The 21,369-nt window shown below is 46.4% G+C and overlaps 1 protein-coding gene and 1 pseudogene across 1 annotated transcript; one reads left to right on the forward strand and one right to left on the reverse strand.

Moving 5' to 3' along the window:
- The first annotated feature begins 5,193 nt into the window (after window positions 1–5,193).
- Window positions 5,194–5,998, forward strand: LOC120674918 (annotated as a pseudogene).
- Window positions 5,999–10,853: 4,855 nt separating this feature from the next.
- On the reverse strand, window positions 10,854–14,393 carry LOC120674919. The gene is made up of 4 exons (XM_039956016.1): window positions 12,927–14,393; window positions 12,341–12,437; window positions 11,038–11,300; window positions 10,854–10,931 (listed from the first exon to the last, which is right to left on the reverse strand). The coding sequence occupies exons 1-4, from the start codon at window positions 14,391–14,393 to the stop codon at window positions 10,854–10,856; spliced, it is 1,905 nt and encodes a 634-aa protein (XP_039811950.1).
- Between the last annotated feature and the right edge of the window lie 6,976 nt (window positions 14,394–21,369).

The following is a 21,369-nucleotide window of genomic DNA, read 5'->3' on the forward strand; positions in this document are numbered from 1 at the left end:
GGCGAGAATGTCTGCGTACGGTTGCTTAATTTATAGAAAATATGAGCATGCATGCATAAGTTGACAAACGATACTGACATCATCCACATGCATGCAAGTCCAAACTAAAAAAAAATTATAACTAAGCATCCAGATTAAATTTGAATTGCACTATTATCTTTATTATGATAACATCTTCAAAACAAGATCACACTTGGCTATGTTTGCATGATATTTTTTTAAAAGTTTCTTAATATTAAATAATTAGATTCGGCTGCTGGGAACAAATTTTTTAACAACACGAACAAATAAGTATTTTTACAAACAAATAATTAAACATAACGAACAAATAATAATGTACAATGAACAAAACATTAAACATCGAGAACATTTGATTGTATAGGCTAAATAACATAAATAAATTTCGCAAACAAATAGTTCAGCATCATAGAACAATTTAGTCTACAAAGAGAACAAATAATTTAGCATTACAAACAAATAATTTAGCATTACAAACAAATTATTTTTGTTGAAAAAATACGAGAAAGAGGAATGTTGTTGAAAGGGATGAATTAAGGACATCTTCCTAAGGTTCAGAAGAGAAGACAAAGTGGAGAAAGGGTAAACAAAAACAATAAATGTGTACGTAGAGCGAATTAAAAGAAAAAAAGCAAAATAGTCTTTAATCTAGTGGCTATCGAAAACCTGAGTAGCATCTAGTATGTTTAGATTCGACTCCTTGTGGAAACAAGAATTAAACAGATCTGAAATCTAGAAGAAAATAAATAGAAAAGCATAAGTAAATAAAAAGAACATAGAGAATTTAGGGGGAAAATTGCTAAATCACTCACTAATAGAAGAATAAATGAAAGAAAAGTTAAAGGCTAGAAAGAAAATAAATAGAAAAGCAGTAAAGAAGAAGATAGAGAAAATAAATTAAATAAGTAAATATGAGAAAATAAATAGAAAGCAAAATTAGTATAAAACATTAGCAAAATAAAAAAAGAAAATAATGGAAGAAAAAGAACGAAACAAAACCAAACAGCAACGAGGGAAAAATAGATCGAAGAAAATGAAACAAGTGACACGAGCAATAGCAATGGGAGCCCAAAAAAATAAAAAATAAAGAGTAAAAAATAAAGTAAACTAGGTCCACAAATCTTCTCTTTTCTGCCAAAATTAATACTACTATAAGCTCAAACTAAACACGTCATAAGTAGACCCAACAGCAAGTGTGGACCTGAGGGTTCACATGAGACAAATGGGACTGCGCATCATTTAGAACAAAAACAGGCTGTGCTGAGCGGAGTGCTATTGAGCCAAATAAGCTAATGAAACAGCCCACCAACGGATGCGTCCTTCTTCAGGCGATGGATGTCACATTTGTAGCGCCCACCAACGGATGCGTCCTTCTTCAGGCGATGGATGTCACATTTGTAGCGCGGGCGATGTATATCCCCCGGCTCCATAGCTCCTCCCTTGCATCTCTTCTCGCACCGATGAATCTCTCTTGTCATGTTTGATTTAGTAGCGCTAGTTTACTATAGCAAATTTTGACCATCAATTAAATGTATTAAATAAAGACAGTTTATAAAACTAACTCTACAACCCTTACACTACTTTACGAGACGAATCTAATGAGATTTTTTACCGCATAATTAAAAAATGGTTACTGTAGTATTACTGTAGCCAATCATGAATTAATTAGGCTCATTAGATTTGTCGCACAAAATTGCACTCATATGTGAAAAGGTTTTGCAAATAAACTTTGTTTAGTATTTCATACATGCCAAATTCTTTTATAACGCTAGGTGTGCTAGCACAAACCAAACAAGACCATGGTTAGCTGCCGGCTGTCCTCATGGTCAAATCGTGGCTTGAAATTTCCGCATCAAATCGAGGAACGGATCGCTGTCAGCCTAAACTAAGGCTCTGGATCCCTCTAAATTTAGAATCAGTGAGAAGTTAATTTCATAGAAATTTTTGGATTCCATAATCTATATTATTTAGCTTAAAACATCTCCAGCAAATTACTCATCCCTCTCTAAAAAAAACTACTTCCTCCATCCTAATACATAATTCATTCTAGAAATTCTATGATAGATTAATAAGAAGGTAAAAATAACAAGGTTTTCCCCTCTATTTATTCCCTATATTTTGTAGTAAGTGACTCTTACATGCACCTGCATAACTTATTTTTTGATAAATTTTGAATCCTATAATAACTTGTTTTGGGGACAGAGAGAGTATATTTTTTATAATAAAAAGTGCTCCAACAAATTACCAATTTCATCCTCAGTATTAAAATATTTTTGTAAACCTCCTCTTTTACTCATAGGAGTTTCTTCCCATGCCATCCTTTGAGTAATCTGCTACAACTTAGTTATAAAATGCAAAGAAAAATATTATTGATGATGGAGAGAGAAAATATATATGTAGTACGAGACATGAGTAATTTGCGGGAGACACTTCAAATAATCTTACTATTACTAATTGGAGGCTCATTTGGAACCTTGACGTGAAGCCACCTAGGATCCTAGATGGACACTCTGAAAAAATAGAGAAATCTTATAAATTCTCATAAAAATCAGAAACATCTAGCCATCAATTCAACAACTCTAATTATAATAACTATCAGATCTTTTATCTTTCCTAATAAATTATCGACCTCTGCAATTATGAAAATAGACTAAAATAACCCCCTAAACATGTATCTAAATTACCCACCTCTGTCATTATAAAAAAATCTAAAATAACCCCCTTATCTTTGTGTAAATTACCCACATATGCCATTGTAAAAATAATACAAATACCCCCTAAATTTGCATATAAATTATCCAATTATGTTATTATTACAAGTTAAATTACTCATAAATCTGAATCTAATTATGTAATTACAATAATATATTAAAGTGCACCAATATAAATCCTAAAATTATTATTTCTATTATTATTAATATATTATTAATATTATTATGTATATAAAAATACTACCCACAATAATGTATGATGGAAGAGATAAGAAGACCAACTCACAAACAAATAGTTCAACTAAACATATATTGAATACATATGGAGGTGCACAAAATAAAATCTATTGTAACTAAATAATGAAAGTATATATTTTAGAGTATGTGTTAGAATATTTAATAGATGAAAAGGGCGTGAGATGGATAATTATAATTGTTGATCTTTACTTAAATCACAAATAATTCTATCTCCAAAGCTCGATAGTCAATCTAACTAACCAACATAAAAGGAGAGTTAGATATCACGTATTCACGACAAGTGCACCACTAGCCGTCCGCAGGCAGGAAGATACACCGGACGTTCATCGACTCCTTCGGCAGGAAGATACGCCGGCCGTTCATTGACTCCTCCGGCAGGAACATACACTGCCGTCCGTTCTAACATAGCTTTGATCTATTCTAAGCTTCTGCAATCAACGCACGTAATCATGTTGAATCAAAACCGAACCAAGAATTTATGCAATTAGTTTATTAGTTTAGTGTCAGCCAATATAGCTTACAATTTTAGATTCGTTTCGGATCAAACACTTCGTAAAATCAATTTAGTTTGAGACTTCGAGTTATCGGTAGCCTATTCTAGATGCTAATTTGACAACTATTTTTTAAAGGCCAATTAAGGTACTAAAGGAAGGCACTTGATTGATTTTACAAGAAAAATAGTGCGGCTGATTTCCTTGACCCTGAACAAATTGATCCGACCAGTGCTTTCTTTGACACTGAGATCCGAACGTTCATCGACTCCTCCGGCAAGACGATACGCCAACATAGTTTTGGGCCCTGTTTGGAGGAGCTTGAGCTTCTCCAAAAGCTCTACTTGGAAAAGTTTAGGTTGATTCTCTAAGAAGCTGTTTTTCACAGAAGCTAATAAGGCTTGTTTGGGGGAGATTGTGGGTGTCGGCCGTCACTGAGGGAGCACGGCGCGAGGGAGGAGCTCGGCAGACGGCGGCTCGGCGCAGACACCATCCGCCCATAGTCCTGCCCTCGCGTCGCGTGAGCCCGTCCGCCCCAGCGTGCAGCCCTGCCTCCACCGCCTCAGCACCCGTTGGCCGCGCCGGCCGCCGGCGAATCCCGCGCGCCGCGGCGCCGCCGCCGCGGGCGCCTGCAGCCCGCCTCCACCGCCTTAGCCCTCGGCACCCGCCGGCCGCGCTGGCCGCCGGTGGATCCCGCGCACTGCGGGGGGGAGCTCCGGTCGGCAGGAGCGCGAGCCGATGGGAGGGACGGCGGTGGCCCGCGCTGAGGGGAGGAACGGCGGCAGCTGCTGCGGAGGGGAGGGGAGTGCGAGCCGAGGGGAGGAGCGTCGGCGGCCACTGCGGAGGGGAGGAGGGGCCAGCGACCAGTGCGAGGATGAGGATGGGGGCGACCGGTTTAAGTGGAAAAGCTCGGGAAGCTCCTCCCAACGAGCTTGTTCGCTTGTAGTGTAACGGGAGGCTTTTGCGGCTTCTCATCGCTTGAAGAAGATGGTTCGTTTGGCGGAGTTTCTCGTTTTTTCAGCTAGTTGGAGTAGCAAAAGCCGTAGGAAGCTAAAACAAACAGGGCCCACTATTCCAAGCTTCTGCAATCAACGCAGGTAAGCATGTTGAATCAAAACCGAACCAAAAACTTATGCAATTAGTTTATTAGTTTAGTGTCAACAAATATAGCTTACAATTTTAGATTCATTTCATCATCTTAAGATCAAATGCAACAAGGGTATATACTCTGTATAGAAAATAGTTCAATTTCATATTCGTTCTCAATCTATCGTGCAAGAGCGTTGTTCTCATCAAATAGTTGTCAAACCATCTTTGTACCAATATAGCTTGCAATTTTAGATCTCAAACAAGGGTATATACTCTGTATAGAAAATAGTAGTTCAACTAAATATATATCGAATACATATGGAGGTGTGATGCAAAGTAAAATTTATTGTAACTAAATATTAATAAATATATACTTTAGAGTATGTGTTAAATATTTAATAGATGAAAATGAGCGTGAGATGGATAATTATAATTATTGATTTTATTTTTATATTAAATATAGTTAGTCCGTGCAGGAGCACGGTTGATGGACTAGTTTACGGTAAAATCAGAAATGTTTAGGTCGCTAGCCGGATCTACAACCTCGCCGACGCCGAGTAAACAAACCCCCCATGGTCTCCCTGAGACCCTGACTCCCTCCGCTTCCCATTCACACCACGCGCGCGATGGCTGCTTCCCTGTTTCGCTCCCTCCTCCTCCCCGTCCTGTTCCACCTTGCCGTAGCCGACGCCCTCCCTCCTTCGTGCAGCGAGGTCGTCACCTGCGCCGGCCAGGTCGTCCAGTACCCGTCTGGCTCAACACCTCGACGTCCGACTGCGGCTACCCCGAGCTCGGCCTCGTCTGCGAGGACAACGCCACGCTGATCCTCCCCGTCGAGTCCCACCGCTACAGAGTGTTCCGCATCGACTACGACACGCACACCGTCTCCGTCTCCGACGCCGACATCGACGAGTCCGCAGCCCGGTGCCCGCGCCTCCACGTGAACCTCACCGTCGACACCGCCAGCTCCTGGCTGCGGCTCACGGCCTCCGACTCCAACGTCAACCTTCCTCTACGACTGCAAGAAGAACGCGTCGTCCCTGCTGTCCTCCGCCGTGGAGCTGAGCTGGTGCCCAGGAGACGGCGGCAGGAGGTGCTACCTGCCCAAGAGACGGCGGCAGGAGGAGGTGGCAGGAGATGGTCGGACCGCCGGGCGCCCCGGCGGTGGGTGATATGGTCAGGGCCGAGTTCCAGCTGATATACAACGCTCACTCGCAGCAGTGCGACGAGTGCGAGCGCTCCGGCGGATGGTGCGGCTACCGGCACAACCAGACCAACGATGGCGGGATGGAGTTCACCTGCTACTGCGGCGGCGGCCCGACCGCCGACCGTTGCGGTACGTATGCCTCATCCTCGCCACCCCCGCACGACTTCTCGATTTTCTGCTCCCTTGGACTTCAGACGACGTGGAATGTTCGATTCTTGAGATGAGGCTATTCTCAATGCAAGTGTCATATGAGTTTCATTCTCATTAAATTACATATCACATATTGACAAAAGTGATGACATGACATGGAATTTAAAAAGAAAAAGAAGAATAGAGTTTTATGGGCATGAAGCTTGGTGTGCATGAAAGAGCATTGGAATGGCAATGCACAATTCGTGTTGACATTCAATGGTCATACATATACACGCCGCGAGAGCGGTTGCACCGGACGTGAGGACCGGGAACGCCAGGAACGTGGCGTGGTGTGCGCCGTGCGCGCCGTGGCGAGCAGTCGTGGCGAAAAAATAGCGAAGCGCCTAACTAACCCAAAACTGCGCTAGCCACTTTGACCCCCCCCCCCCCCCAGTTTTTGCGTCAACAACGCTCAAACTGGAACAAAACTCATCAAATAGCGAGGTCGGCAAGCCCTTCGTCATGATGTCGGCGAGCTGTTGACGCGTCGCAACATGTAGAACACGGACGTCGCCCACTGCCACTTTCTCACGGACGAAGTGAACATCGAGCTCCACATGCCTGGTCCGGCCATGGTGCACCGGATTCTCGGAGAGGTAGACAGCAGAGATGTTGTCGCAGTAGATGACGGTGGCTTTGTCCACTGGAACATGAAGTTCGCCAAGTAGATGCCAGAGCCAGGAGCACTCAGCCGTTGCGTTCATGACGCCCCGATACTCGGCTTCAGCGCTTAAGCGGGAGACGATAGCCTGTCGCTTGGAAGACCACGACACCAGAGAGTCGCCGGGGAAGACACAGAAGCCTGAGGTCGAGCGACGGGTGTCCGGGCAGCCGGCCCAGTCAGCGTCGGAGTAGGCGGTGAGCGTCGGAGTAGTTGATCACCGCAGCTGAAGGCCCTTGGACAGAGAACCGCGGACGTAGCGCAGAACGCATTTCACGAGCGTCCAGTGCGTGTCGCGTGGCTGATGCATGTACAGGCACGCTTGCTGCATGGCGTAGGTGAGGTCCGGCCGAGTAAGCGTCAACTGGAGTGTAGGACCGGAAAATGCGACCAGAGGGGGGGGTGAATGGGAGCAACTCAAAATAATTTCACACGGAAGCAAACAGATCAAACTCCCAAATTTCAAGAACTTTAGCAAATTAGATCCAAACACGAGGAAACTCGAAACATAGGTTTACAAGATCACTAGAAATCTATTCTCAAAATATTATGCAAGGAAATTAAGTATAAAATGCGGATCAAGAAAACCTAAATTGAAACCGACGATAAACCTGACGAAGAACAAATAGGCACGATGCAATGAAACAAAGAACAATACTTAATGATAAAGTATTAAACCAAGTACTTGTTCTTACAAAATTGCATCTAGCCTCCGCCCGATCGTCCTCCCTCCCTTGATTAGAGAGATCAACAAAAATCCCTCACTAGGAATTAAACCCTAGGCTAGACTGGAGAGAAGAGTGCACGCAAGAAGAGCTTCAGGGAGGCGGCTACTGTAGCGCGGAACTGTTCACGGCGGTTACTGTAGCAACGCCCCCAAAAAAAATCCTAAAAGCGCATACATCTCAATCCTAGGTGCCACATATTTATAACCCATAGGGTGGCACAACCTAAATTACAAATTTGCCATTACGTAAATCAAATTAACGTAATCGGCGCGTATCACGCAATATCATCCTCCACGGCAAACAATCTCGATGTCCGCGATCCTTCCATCTAGCACCATGGCGTCCCGTGATCTCGCCGCACGACGATCCGGAATCTTCTCGCGATCGACAATTGTCCCCGTCTTCGGCCACGTCCGCCGCAACGAACGTCCGGGATCTTGGTTTTGTAGCTTAACCAAGAAACCGTCCACCAATGTTCTCTCGCTGTGTCGTCAGGTACAGTAGACATACACCGCACAATCTCAAATCCCTCGAACGCAAGTCTTGATCCACCCTTCACCTCTCTCAGTCCATCGGCGTGGCATCATATCTTCATTCTTCACACGTCGCCGCATGTTCAGTCTCCACCTATCACCTGCAACGACACCAACTAAGAGAAACGTCACACGCACACTGTGTTGTTCAATCACTCATCACAAGGTCCTAGCCCCACGGGCATCTCAATCTCCCCTTTGATGAGTGCATTGACAACACCACACCACACAAATTTATTCAAACAAAAATAGAGTAAAAGAAGAAAGAAAAGAAAACAATCTAACAAACTTGATCCCCAAAGACATGGGCTAGCAACAAAAGCTAGGCTCGACACAATCAAGACAAATACAAGAGTAACTGAAAAGTTCCAAAGCTGACAAACTCCTCCTGTCAAAATGCTCAAACTCAACCTCCCCCTAGACTCAGCAACATTTCAAAAGCATAATCTCAGCAAGAAAAATTAACTCCCCCTGCAAAATGAATTTGTGTCACTCATTCTCCCCCTTGTTGACAAAGCACTCCATCAAGTAAAAGATACATGAGGGGATGGCTCAGATAGAAGCTTCAGAGACATATATCAAATACTTATACCAGCGAACCAGCAAAACCAGCTGTTCAGAAAAGCAGCAACACAATGCAATGACCATAGAAATTTAAATTAGAATCTTTTGAAAACCAATTAGTCAGACCATGCAAATAAATTCAAAGCTAGTATCAAGCTGAAGACAAGACATATAGCAAGCTCACACGACGGGTAACAAAGCTTCCAATCAAAGTTCACTGCAAATGCTTGAATCAGGTCTATGCCATGAAAGACAAACCCGTGGCACACACAACACCTGCGACTGGGGCAAGCTGTGAGTAACCAACTTAGGCTGCCATGCCTAAAGCACAAGTCTGTATATACAAACCCAAATCTCAGCATCATATATATATTGTTCCCAATGTTATATGCTGAATACTGAACCCATTTTTCTTTTGTTGTCCCTGCTGATCTGGGATCTTTTGACAGCCCCTGGACTATAGAGTGCCCGGTTCATGTGTGTCTTTGCTACACAAAGAACATTTGTTCTTTCATAGGCCCAAAAGAAGCTACATTCACAGTGACGAACCGGTTTTTGACCCATTGAAAGGAGCCAAAACCGAACCGTGAGCAAGATATATGTCGAGTATTCAACCAGATACTAGAACAAGAACATGTAAACAAGCCTGATAAAATCATGAAGTATCTGTATGTTGTTTTCAAAACAAAATATAGTCACCCAAAGCATCACAACCTCTCCAAAGGCATTTATCACAAATTCACTGAAACAAGTATAAGGCATATGTAACCGAAGCGACAAAAACATTGATACTAGAAAGGATAACACACACCAAACTCACCACGCAAACGTGCAAACGTGGCTTGATCGAGTGGTTTAGTTAAAATATCAGCCAACTGCTGACTAGTATCAACATGCTTAAGCTCAATATCACCCTTTTCAACATGATCTCTTAGAAAATGATAACGAACATCAATATGTTTCGTTTTAGAATGCAGCACAGGATTCTTAGCAACACTGATGGCACTGGTGTTATCACACAAGAGAGGAACATGAGAAAACGACAAACCAAAATCGCGAAGGGTAGCTATCATCCATAAAAGCTGAGAACAACTACTAGCAGCAGCAACATAATCGGCCTCTGTAGTAGATTGAGCAACATTGGATTGTTTTCTAGAGGACCAAGAAACAAGAGAAGAACCCAAAAACTGGCAAGTACCTAATGTAGATTTTCTATCCAAACGACACCCAGCAAAATCAGCATCCGAATAACCACACAAACTGAGCGTCGAAGAAGCAGAGTACCAAAGGCCAAATTCAGGAGTGAAACGAAGGTACCTCATTATGCGCTTCACCGCCTGACGGTGAGAGGTCCTGGGAGACGCCTGAAAACGAGCGCACAGACACACAGCAAATTGTATATCCGGTCTCGTCGCAGTCAAGTACAAAAGCGACCCAATCATGCTTCTATATTCCTTCTGATCCATGGATTCTCCATCTTCATCAGCATCCAAAGCTGCGCTAGTCGGAATGGGCGTTGAAATTGGCTTAGCATCAGCCATGTCGAACTTCTTCAGGACATCCATTGTATATTTTCCCTGATGCACAAATGTCCCTTCCTGTGTTTGTTTAATTTGCAATCCTAGAAAAAAGGTCAACTCACCCATCATAGACATCTCAAACTCCTTACTCATTGATTCTGCAAACTTTGCAACAAGAAAATGAGACGAACCACCAAAAATGATATCATCCACGTATATCTGAACTATTAGAGAATCATTGCCTTGTCTGAGGAGAAATAAAGTTTTATCAACAGAACCCATTTTGAACCCATTTTCAAGTAGAAAAGTTTTCAGTCTAGCATACCAAGCACGAGGTGCTTGCTTCAACCCATATAAAGCCTTTTGTAACTTGAAAACATGATTAGAAAATTTAGGATGTTCAAAACCAGGGGGTTGTTTAACATAAACTTCCTCTTCTATATACCCATTCAAAAAGGCACTCTTCACGTCCATTTGATAAAGCTTAAAACCACGTGAAGCAGCAAAAGCAAGCAAAATGCGAATAGCTTCTAAACGAGCAACAGGAGCAAAAGTTTCACCATAATCAATACCCTCCTTTTGACAGAAACCCTGAGCCACCAATCTGGCTTTGTTTCTGACAACAAGACCATCTTCCCCTTGTTTGTTCTTAAAAACCCATTTAGTACCAATTGGTTTGCAAGAAAAAGGTGGATCAACCAAAACCCAAACCTGATTCCGTTCAAAATTTTCTAACTCCTCATGCATGGCATTGACCCAATTAGAATCAGACAGTGCATGTCCAACATCACGGGGTTCAAAAGAGGCAACAAATGCAGAATGCGCAAGGACACATTGATTTCTAGATTTATACCTTGTCGTGCGCTCATTCAAGTTACCTATCATTTGTTGAGGTGGATGGCGACGCTGAATATGTCGAGGTGCTGTTCTAACAGAAGTTGCCTCCCCCTCAATTGTAGCTGGTTCATGATCAACAGTAGGTATAGCTGCAGGATCTGCTGTGGATGTGAAAAGCTCTAAAGGCCCATCGTCTATCGTGCTGCTAGGCGTCTGAATGGGAGTTGCCTCGAGCACAGCTGGATCCTCTGTTGCATCATCATCATCGTCAAGTCCATCAACCTCATCTTCAAAAATGTTTTGTCCAATCTCATCATCACCTGCACACTCAAAAGCAGAAGAGAAACAAGGCATCGTCTCGTCGAAGGTGACCTCACATGTCTCCTCGATGCGATTAGTATCAAGATTAAGAACCCGGTAAGCTCGCCCTTGCAAAGCATACCCCAAGAACAACCCATCAGAAGAACGTGATTCAAATTTGTCCAAATTTCCTTTTTTCAGAATAAAGCATTTACAACCAAATACGCGAAAATGATAAACTTTTGGACAACGACCATATCTCAACTCATAAGATGTTTTCCCCAGAAAAGCTCTCAGAAAAATACGATTAGCAACATAGCAAGCGGTATTAATCGCCTCAGCCCAAAAACGTCTAGGGGTTTTATGTTCATCAAGCATTGTCCTAGCCATCTCAACAACCGTTCGATTTTTCCTTTCAACAACACCATTCTGAGGGGGACATATGGTGAGGAAAACTGATGATCAAGACCCTGTTCTGAACAAAAAGCTTTCATTCGAGCATTCTTGAATTCTGTGCCATTATCACTGCGAATTGCTCTAACGACATTATTGGATAACTCATTTTTCAGCTTTAGAACAAGATCATGAATAAATTGAAAAGCCTCATCCTTGGATTCCAAAAAGAACACCCATGAATAACGAGAAAAATCATCCACAATGACGAGCACATACCACTTCCCACCAGCAGAACGAACACGGGCTGGACCTACAGTGTCCATATGTAACAACTCACCCGGTCGTTCTGTCATCACCTGAGTCACAGGTGCATGAGAAGCCGCAATCATTTTGCCATGTTTGCAAGGAGCACAAACCAAATCTTTCTCAAACTTGAGTTTCGGTAAACCATCTATCAAACCCATCGAACTCAAACGGCATAGTAAATCAAAGCTCAAGTGACCCAAACGACGATGCCACTTCCAAATGGGGAGAGAACCATGAGCAACCAAACAACGAGCTTGTCCAAAAGATTTAGAGAAATCAACCATGAAAATTCGTCCAAAGGGGGAGATTTGACAAACAAGGTTACCGATAGAATCTAGAACTCGCGAATTGCCTTTCTTAAAACGCACTTCAAAACCATCATCAAGAAGTTGTGAGACAGAAAGCAAGTTATAATGTAAGTTCTGTACCTTCGCGACGTCCTTTAGCATGAATTTATTGGTTACCTTGATACAGCCATGTGCCATCACTTTTCCTTTACTATTGTCCCCGAATGTAATGTATTCTTTACCGCTCGCGGGGGTGAGGCTGGAGAACCATCTATAATCTCCAGTCATGTGACGCGAACAACCAGAGTCCATTATCCATATGTTCTCCTCGCCTCCATCCTGCAATCAATAACGAACACGAGAGTGAGCTAATGACTCAACACTGGGGTTAGGATAATGCAATGAAAACCAGTGCTGGGCCATTTGCTCAAAAGAAGCATTAGCAAAATCAAATCTCTCGAAAGAACGACGATGCCCACGAGGGGGAAAATGTGGCATGTCATTCCTATATGACGCAGGGGCACTATTACATGAGCGAAAACTAGAAAAGCGAACAACTGGCGCACGTCTAGAGTCACTACGATCATAGGCACCATGTGCAGGGTACCGATCACGTCGTTCAGCACGCTTCCTACGGAAGCAAAACTTCGCCAAATGACCATCACGATCACAAAAATCACAATGGTAAATATTTTGAGTAGGAGCAACGAAAACCTTAGCCTTAGAAGTGGAACCAGAAAAATCAGGCTTAAGGTTATCCAAATGTTCACAAGTTGGTGGCCATGTGTTATTCAGGCTTTTAAAGTGTTTGGGTTTAACCCTCCAAACCTGCTTTTTAGGAACAGACTTGGGAGGTTCTACCACAAAACCTTCAGGTGAGACCGGTGGACTCTTCTCACTGGGAGTAGGCCCATTGTTCTCACCATCTGCATTCTTTTTACCAAAAGTACGCTTCAAATCATAACCAACACCAAAATGTTCACCCCTTTTAATTTGTGCAATAGTCATACCAATCTGGGGCTCACGCACAGAACACCAACCAAGGATTGTTCTCAAATGAGTGTTTTCTTCTTCTAAAGCAGCATTGTCCTTCTTTAAGATGGAAATTTCAGCAACAAAAGTAGGACAAGTCAAACACTCAGGTAAAACAGGACAAGTGTGTTTCTCCAACTGAACAATATGGCATTTAGCAACATTCAACTCAGTTTGCAAAATTGGACAAGTAGCACAAGCACCAAGTAAAACAGAATGAGAGCGAAGTTCTTCCAGTTCAATCTTAGCACAATCAAATTTATCAACTAAAACAGCATGCTTAGATTGCAATTCAGAAATAGAAACCATATGAATAGAACATTCCTCACATTCTACAGCAGCAGGTGTAGCATCTTTTAGTGTTTTTAATTCAGCAGATATTCTATCATGATCAGCCTTAAGTCTTGCTAGAATTTTATTTTGTTTATCAACAAGTTTAGTCAACTCTTCAATTTCTTCTTCAGCAGAATTTTGTACCTCATTATCAGAAGAGTCGTTGCTGCAGTCATATGCATCACCCTCATTTAAAGCCATAGTGCACATGCCTCCCTTGATGTCAGCAAGAAAACAGAGTCCTCCATCATTGGTCTTTTTGGGCTTCTCATCTTCGGACTCTGAATCACTAGAGTTGTAGGAGCCATCTGAATCAAAGCTACCCAGCGAAGAAAAGAGAACATGTGCAGCCTTCTTGATTTGCTTGTCAGTAAACTTCTGTTGTCCCTTCTTTCTCCCACGCCTATCACTCTTGTTCTTCCTGTCCCTTGATTGTTCCTGGCGCCTGTAGCTGTTGCCATGCTCCGGTGCCTTCACCTTGCTTGGACAATCAGCAATGAAGTGTCCACGCTCACCACAGTTGAAGCATCCTTCTGAACGCCTCCTATTTCGCCTGTTTTCATATACCCGCTTGAACTTGTTGGTGAGCAAAACAAGCTGATCATCATCGAATACCTCCAACTCATCATCTGCAATATGACACAAGGAGGACAAAGCAAAACTAGGAGTAGATGAAAGATTAGCATTAGTGTTAGTACTCCCAGAAACCAAAGCCATTGGAATATTTGAAGAAGAACCAGCTGTGGGATTGTTAAGCTTTTTTCGAAATTGGATGTCGATCTCTTTGGATTTAAGCTTACTGAAAAGCTCATCAGTTGTAAGAGTCTCATAATTAGTAGACTCAACAATCGCTTCCACTTTTGTGCCCCAAACATCCAAGTCGAGTGCATGCAACAATTTGAGAGCCCTTGCATGATCATCATACGGCATAACCGTTATGTTGGCTTTCATTTTGTTGACAAGACTCAAAAATCGAGCGAAAAGATTTTCGATAGACCCACCAGGCGATTGCATAAAATTATCATATTCGCGCCTGTAAGTTTCAAATAACCGAATCTTCACTGCGTTGGTGCCCTCATGAAAATTTTGTAGAGTAGACCAAATCTCATGAGCAACTTGTTTGTCAGAAACACGATCAAATTCAGATTTGCTCAAAGCAGCAAAGAGAAAATCTACAGCTTTGTTATTGTTTTCATATTTTGTAGCGTGAGCTGCATTTGAGGGATCAGCTGGAATCACATAAGTCGTATCAATTGTAATATTCCAAATCGCAATCCCTTTCCCCTTGAGAAAGGCACTCATGCGAGCCTTCCAGTACGGGTAATCGGTTCCATCAAAAGCAGGTGGATGTGAAGACGAAGTCATGATCGCCACAAGTAGATTTCACAACAGATTAGGTATGAGAAAACTTTAACCGGCTCTGATACCAATTGTAGGACCGGAAAATGCGACCAGAGGGGGGGTGAATGGGAGCAACTCAAAATAATTTCACACGGAAGCAAACAGATCAAACTCCCAAATTTCAAGAACTTTAGCAAATTAGATCCAAACGCGAGGAAACTCGAAACATAGGTTTACAAGATCACTAGAAATCTATTCTCAAAATATTATGCAAGGAAATTAAGTATAAAATGCGGATCAAGAAAACCTAGATTGAAACCGACGATAAACCTGACGAAGAACAAATAGGCACGATGCAATGAAACAAAGAACAATACTTAATGATAAAGTATTAAACCAAGTACTTGTTCTTACAAAATTGCATCTAGCCTCCGCCCGATCGTCCTCCCTCTCTTGATTAGAGAGATCAACAAAAATCCCTCACTAGGAATTAAACCCTAGGCTAGACTGGAGAGAAGAGTGCACGCAAGAAGAGCTTCAGGGAGGCGGCTACTGTTCACGGCGGCTACTGTAGCGCGCAAGACTGTAGCGCGGAACTGTTCACGGCGGCTACTGTAGCAACGCCCCCAAAAAAACCCTAAAAGCGCATACCCCTCAATCCTAGGTGCCACATATTTATAACCCATAGGGTGGCACAACCTAAATTACAAATTTGCCATTACGTAAATCAAATTAACGTAATCGGCGCGTATCACGCAATATCATTCTCCACGGCAAACAATCTCGATGTCCGCGATCCTTCCATCTAGCACCATGGCGTCCCGTGATCTCGCCGCACGACGATCCGGAATCTTCTCGCGATCGACAATTGTCCCCGTCTTCGGCCACGTCCGCCGCAACGAACGTCCGGGATCTTGGTTTTGTGGCTTAACCAAGAAACCGTCCACCAATGTTCTCTCGCTGTGTCGTCAGGTACAGTAGACATACACCGCACGATCTCAAATCCCTCGAACGCAAGTCTTGATCCACCCTTCACCTCTCTCAGTCCATCGGCGTGGCATCATATCTTCATTCTTCACACGTCGCCGCATGTTCAGTCTCCACCTATCACCTGCAACGACACCAACTAAGAGAAACGTCACACGCACACTGTGTTGTTCAATCACTCATCACAAGGTCCTAGCCCCACGGGCATCTCATGGAGCGCACCGACGATGCTGCGGTAGAACATAGGATCATCAAGTGGTGTGCCCGCGGAGCCGGATAGCTTCGCCTTCGTGTCGACTAGAGTGGCGGCCGGCTTGCAGTCGCTCATGCCCGCACGTTTGAGAATGTCGTCGGCGTACTGGGCTTGGGAGAGGAAGAAGCCTTGGGCCGTGCGTCACACTTGAATGCCGAGGAAGAAATGTAGAGGACCGAGATCCTTCATGGCAAACTCGAGGTGAAGCTGGGCAATGATGTTTTGGAGCAGCGTGGATTAGGAAGCCGACAGCACGATGTCATCGATGTAGAGGAGGAGATGCGTTGCATCAGCCCCATTGTTGTAAACGAAGAGGGAGCTGTCGGATTTGGAGGAGATGAAGCCCAGTCGATGAAGGTGCATGGCGAAGCGGTGAAACCAAGCGCGGGGTGCCTGCTTGAGCCCGTAAAGGGACTTGCGCAGAAGGCACACATCATCTGGGCGGGCTGGATCAACAAAGCCAGCCGGCTGCTGACAGTATACCGTCTCAGCAATGTCGCCATGGATAAAGGCATTTTTGACGTCCAGTTGATGGACATGCCAATCTCGGGCAGCGGCAAGGTGAACCACAGTCTGGATGGTCGCTGGCTTGACGACGGGGGAGAAGGTCTGATTGAAGTCCAGACCGGGTCGTTGTGAGAAGCCACGCACGACCCATCTTGCTTTGCGACGTTCCAGGGTGCCATCGGCATGGAACTTGTTCTTGAAGATCCATTTGCCGCTGATCACGTGTGTGGTGCGCGGACGAGGAACCAGGTCCCAAGTTTGGTTGTGGTGCAGTGCGTCATACTCCTCCTGCATTGCTTGAACCCAAGCCGGATCGCGCAGAGCGGCACGGACGGAGCGAGGAATGTCGTCGGTCGTGGCAACGTTGGCGTAACGGGGGTTAGGCTTGACGACTCCAGCTTTGCGCCGCGTGATCACAGGGTGACCATCCGGGACAGGCGACGTCGAGGGTGCATAGGGCTGGGCATTCGGTTCTAACCGAACCATTCGGTTCTGTTCTTCAGTTTCTATGAAATTTTGGTTCTCAAGAAACAGGAACCAATCGGTTCTTTTCAGAGATGGGAACCGAGAAAATTCAGTTCGGTTCCTTTTGGTTCGGTTCCGGTTTATACCCGAAGTAACCGAAGTTTACAAAGTTCAATAGAAAAAACAAGGAAAAAGAAAGAAAAAAAACAGCCGCATGCACCCGCCGGTGGAGGCCTCCACGGAGCCGTCGCGGCCACGCGCCGCCGATGCGTCGCTGCCGCCGCCGTCAATGCGCACTCTCGCGGGCCACTCATGTGTCCCTGTTGGTGTCGGGGATCGCCGCCGTCGTGCTGGACAGATCCGCCGCTGGGGGAGCTCGCGCAACCGCCTAGCCGGGGTCGAGCCGACCGGATCCGAGCACCGAGGAGGCTCCGCCGCCGGGGCAACTCACTGAGCCGGGGTCGCGCCGTCGGGGAGGAGCCGCGCCGGCCGGATCCACACGCCGAGGAGGCGCTGGCGTGGGCGGGGCAGGCGGCAGCGGGGTCCGGCCGGGGGGGGCTGGCGGCGGCAGGGTTCGGCGGAGGGCGGGGCGGCGGCGGTGTCCGGCGTGAGGTGGGGGCTGGCCGTCGCCGAGGGCCGAGGGCAGCGGGGAGAAGCGGAAGCCGCCTCGGGGTCGCCGGGTCGGGGTCGGGGAGGAAAGGAGCAGGGGTGGCGGGGTGGGGAGGGGCGCTGGGACTGGGGAGCCGAGAGAGAGCTGCGTGGAAAGGCCGAATGGGATGGGCTAGGGATAGAAAGATGGGCCGCCAGGTTGGGCTATTTAGCCTTCGGGGTTAATTTGCATATGGGCTTGGTTCTTCGGTTAACCGAGTAAAAGAACCGAACCGAACCAAAAATTTCGGTTCATGAGAATTGGGAGCCGAAATGGAACCGAAGTTCTCGGTTTCGGTTCGGTTCGGCTCTGGTTCTCGGTTTTTTTGGTTCGGTCCTCGATTCTCTGTTTTTGGTACCCAGGGCTAAGGGTGCACAAGCCGTTGGCGTGGGTGCCCAATCAGAACCACCCGGTACAGGCGACGTGGAAGGTGCAGAAGCCGTAGGCGTGGGTGCCCGAGCAGATGGTGAAGGGGTCCCACATGTTGGAGGAGTGGATGGTGCTGGAGGCGTGGTGGCGACATCCGCGGGCAGCGCAGTGCGTGGTGCGGGGTGACCACGAGCATGGCGACGCGCAGGGGGTACGTGCACGATGATCTGGTCACCCGGAGAGGTCGTCGGTGAAGACGCTGGTGTAGAGGGCTGCACCTGTCGAAAGGGAGAAATAGACTCGTCGAAAATGACGTGCCTTGAGGTTAGAACCCGGCGAGACTGGGGATCATAGCACCGGTAGCCTTTAGTGTTGTCGGGATAGCCGATGAACACACTGGGCAGCGAGCGCGGAGCAAGTTTGTGGCGAGTTGTGGCTGTTGTGTTTGGGAAGCACTGACAACCAAAGGTGCGCAGGTGTTCGTAATTCGGAGGCTGGCCAAAGAGCAAGAAGAAGGGTGTGGCATGGCTGCGAGGAGTGCAAGGCCGCTGGTTGAGGAGATGTGTGGCGGTCTGGAGGGCGTCGGGCCAGAAACTGAGTGGCATGGAGGCGTGAAGGAGCATAGTGCGCACACTATCATTCAGAGTGCGCAAGATAGGTTCTGCACGACCGTTTTGCTAAGGCATGTATGGGCAAGTGAGATGAAGCACAATGCCACGGGCAGCTAGAAACAATCGGAACGCAGTGTTGACGAACTCACCGCCGTTGTCGGTCTGGAATGACAGGATGGGGCGACCAAACTGTGTTTGCACGAACGCATGGAAGGAGACAAGCATTGGGAGAACGTCAGACTTGTGGCGGATGGGGAACGTCCACACGTAGTGAGAGTAGTCGTCAAGTACCACGAGATAGTACTGACAGCCTGAATGGCTTAGGACCGGTGAGGTCCAAACACCACAGTGTAGAAGACAGAAAGGAGCAGGAGAGACATATGTAGATGTCTTGAATGGTTGAAGAACATGTTTGCCTAAGCGACATGAAGTACAAGAATGTGGAGTTCAGGGGGTACAACTGAAATCAAAAGACTATAAAATGCAAGAGAGGGCGGGCTTGTAACACCCCGGTGTTAATTTTGACGCTAATACCGTGCTTAATCGCTAATTAAGGTTAATCACAATCATTAGCGTTAACCGAGTTCGCGCGGTAAACGTCGTTTTAGCAGTGTTCGATCGCGTTTTTGTCTCTGATCCGAGCTTCAATCCAACTTTCGCCCAAAAGCAAAGTTGTAGATTATCTTGTCCTCTACAACTTCCTTTTTGACCAAATTTCAAGTTGCTTTATGAAATTTCAAGTTTTGGATGGTCAAAATCGGCTCAAAAACCTTTGAATTGGTCACTTTGCCTCCCCTATTTGCCAGTGCCCCGCCGGCCTCGACGTCGGGGTTGCCACGCGTCGCGCCGGTGAGCCCGTCACCGCTTAAGCACCCCGCTGCCGAGTCGGATGCCAAGTCTAGTTTCGCCTACTCGGTTCCCTTCCTCGCGCCGCACGGAGTTCGCAGTAGAGCCGAGCAACCCTAGCCCCGCAGCTCGCGCACCGGCCGATTCCGGCCATCCCTCGCCGTCGTGTTTCGTTTCCTCGCGCCCCGAGTCGCCCGACTTCACCACGCACCTCCTCCGCCCCTTCCCCGAGCCGACCGACCCCTCTTCCCGGCCAAATCGGCCCCGGCGCCGCCGTCTGCCATCGCCGTCCACACCAAGCCTCCACCCCTCCCGTCGAGCTCCCCTCCCCGGCCTCCCTCCGTTCGATTCGACCGCGAGGTGAGCTTCCCCGAGGTCCCCTAGTCCTCCCCACATCCTTTCCCCTCCCCTCCTAGCACCGCCGCCGGCGGAATGCCGCCGCGGGCGCCATGGCCGCCGCTTGCAGCCGCCTATGCCGCCGCGGGCCGCCCTAGCTCGAGCGTGCGCAGCGCCGCCGCGCGCCCCTAGGCCTCTCTGACTCCCTGAGCGCGGCACCGCCCAACCCCGCGGCCGCTTTGCCCCGTCCCGGCCGTGAACGCCGCGCCACCGCCCTGCCCTGCGTGCGCCACCGCCCCGCCCCGCCCCGCGCGCGCCCAGGGCCGCCCCCACCCGCGCCTCTGCTCGGCCGCGGCCGTGCTAGCCCTGCGCGTGGGCCCGCCCACGCTGCCCCGCTGGCCGGCCGACCAACGGCCGCGCGCGCGCCAAGCGCGCCGCTGGCGTGCGGGCCGGGGCAGGCGGCAGAGCAGAGCAGGGGAGCTTCCCCCCTCTCTCTTTATTTGGATGACGGGTGGGGCCCACAGCTCCATTTAGGGTGGTTTTTGTTTTCTTTGTTGTTTGATTTGACTGGAAGTTTGGTAATTTGTAGGAAAATGCAGAAAAATCCAAAAAATGCAAACTAAATTTTGTTAAGTTTATAAAATCAAGATCTTCAGTAGAAAAATACTCATGCATGAAAAATGTCACTTTTGCCCCTGCTTAAATTGTGTTTTGTGTTTAAACTAGTTTATTTAATACCGGTTGTTCCGTTGCTCTAAAAATTATGAAATTTATTCAGTAGATTACTCTTTGGATGTGTAGTCCACTGAAAAAGTTTCAGATGCATAGCCTGTGTACATGTTGTGGATCTATTATTGTTTGATTTCCTTTTCTTGAGTTAAAGTAAATACTTTTATATATCAATAAATGTTGGTAATTTATTTATACACTCCTTATCAGTAGTGTTTCATGATAGAAAAGTTGTGCTACTAGATCGTTGCGGTTTGTTAAGTTTTTGTGTTTAGCTAGTTCCTAGCTTTAGTCTTTCTTTATTTTCACCATGGCTAAGCAATGCCTTATTGCTTCTTTTTGTTTGTGGTGCACCTAGCCTTCTTAATGCAAGTCTAGTAGTGTTGTTGAAAGGAAACACTTCAGGCTAAGCTCAGTCGGAAATTAAACCTGCCAAGCAGCACCAAGTCGTTTCCTTTATCGCTAGTTTTCATGGTTGTTCGTTAAATGATTGCCGTCATATCTTCTTTTACTCGCATTGCATTGCCTCCTGAGTGCCTTGCACCGTTGTAACTCCTGCATGGCATCTTTTCATACGTGTAGACGTCACGAACGAAGCGGTTTACGAGCTAGTTGCTGAGCCGGTCCAGGAGCCACAAGCAGGAGCACAGCAGGAGGACGCAGTCGAACACGCTCCCGAAGAAATCGCTAACCCCGTTGACCTGCAAGGCAAGCCCCGGAGCATATCCCTTATTTTAATTACTCCATGTTATATTAAAGTATTGTGCATTTACGTTTGAGGAATTGATTGGAACCATAGATGCATAATCTTGA

This window comes from Panicum virgatum, chromosome 5N (assembly GCF_016808335.1).
Source record: "Panicum virgatum strain AP13 chromosome 5N, P.virgatum_v5, whole genome shotgun sequence".
NCBI lineage: Eukaryota > Viridiplantae > Streptophyta > Magnoliopsida > Poales > Poaceae > Panicum > Panicum virgatum.

What these genes read in the sequence shown, in the direction of transcription:
- LOC120674919 (XM_039956016.1), bottom strand. Translation starts at nt 14,393, where the DNA reads ATGCCGTATGATGATCATGCAAGGGCTCTCAAATTGTTGCATGCACTC. An exon ending in CAGCCTCACCCCCGCGAGCG is followed by an intron (nt 11,301 to 12,340) that starts GTAAAGAATACA and finishes TTCTGAAAAAAG; the next exon opens with GAAATTTGGACAAATTTGAA. An exon ending in AGGATCCAGCTGTGCTCGAG is followed by an intron (nt 10,932 to 11,037) that starts GCAACTCCCATT and finishes ATCATGAACCAG; the next exon opens with CTACAATTGAGGGGGAGGCA.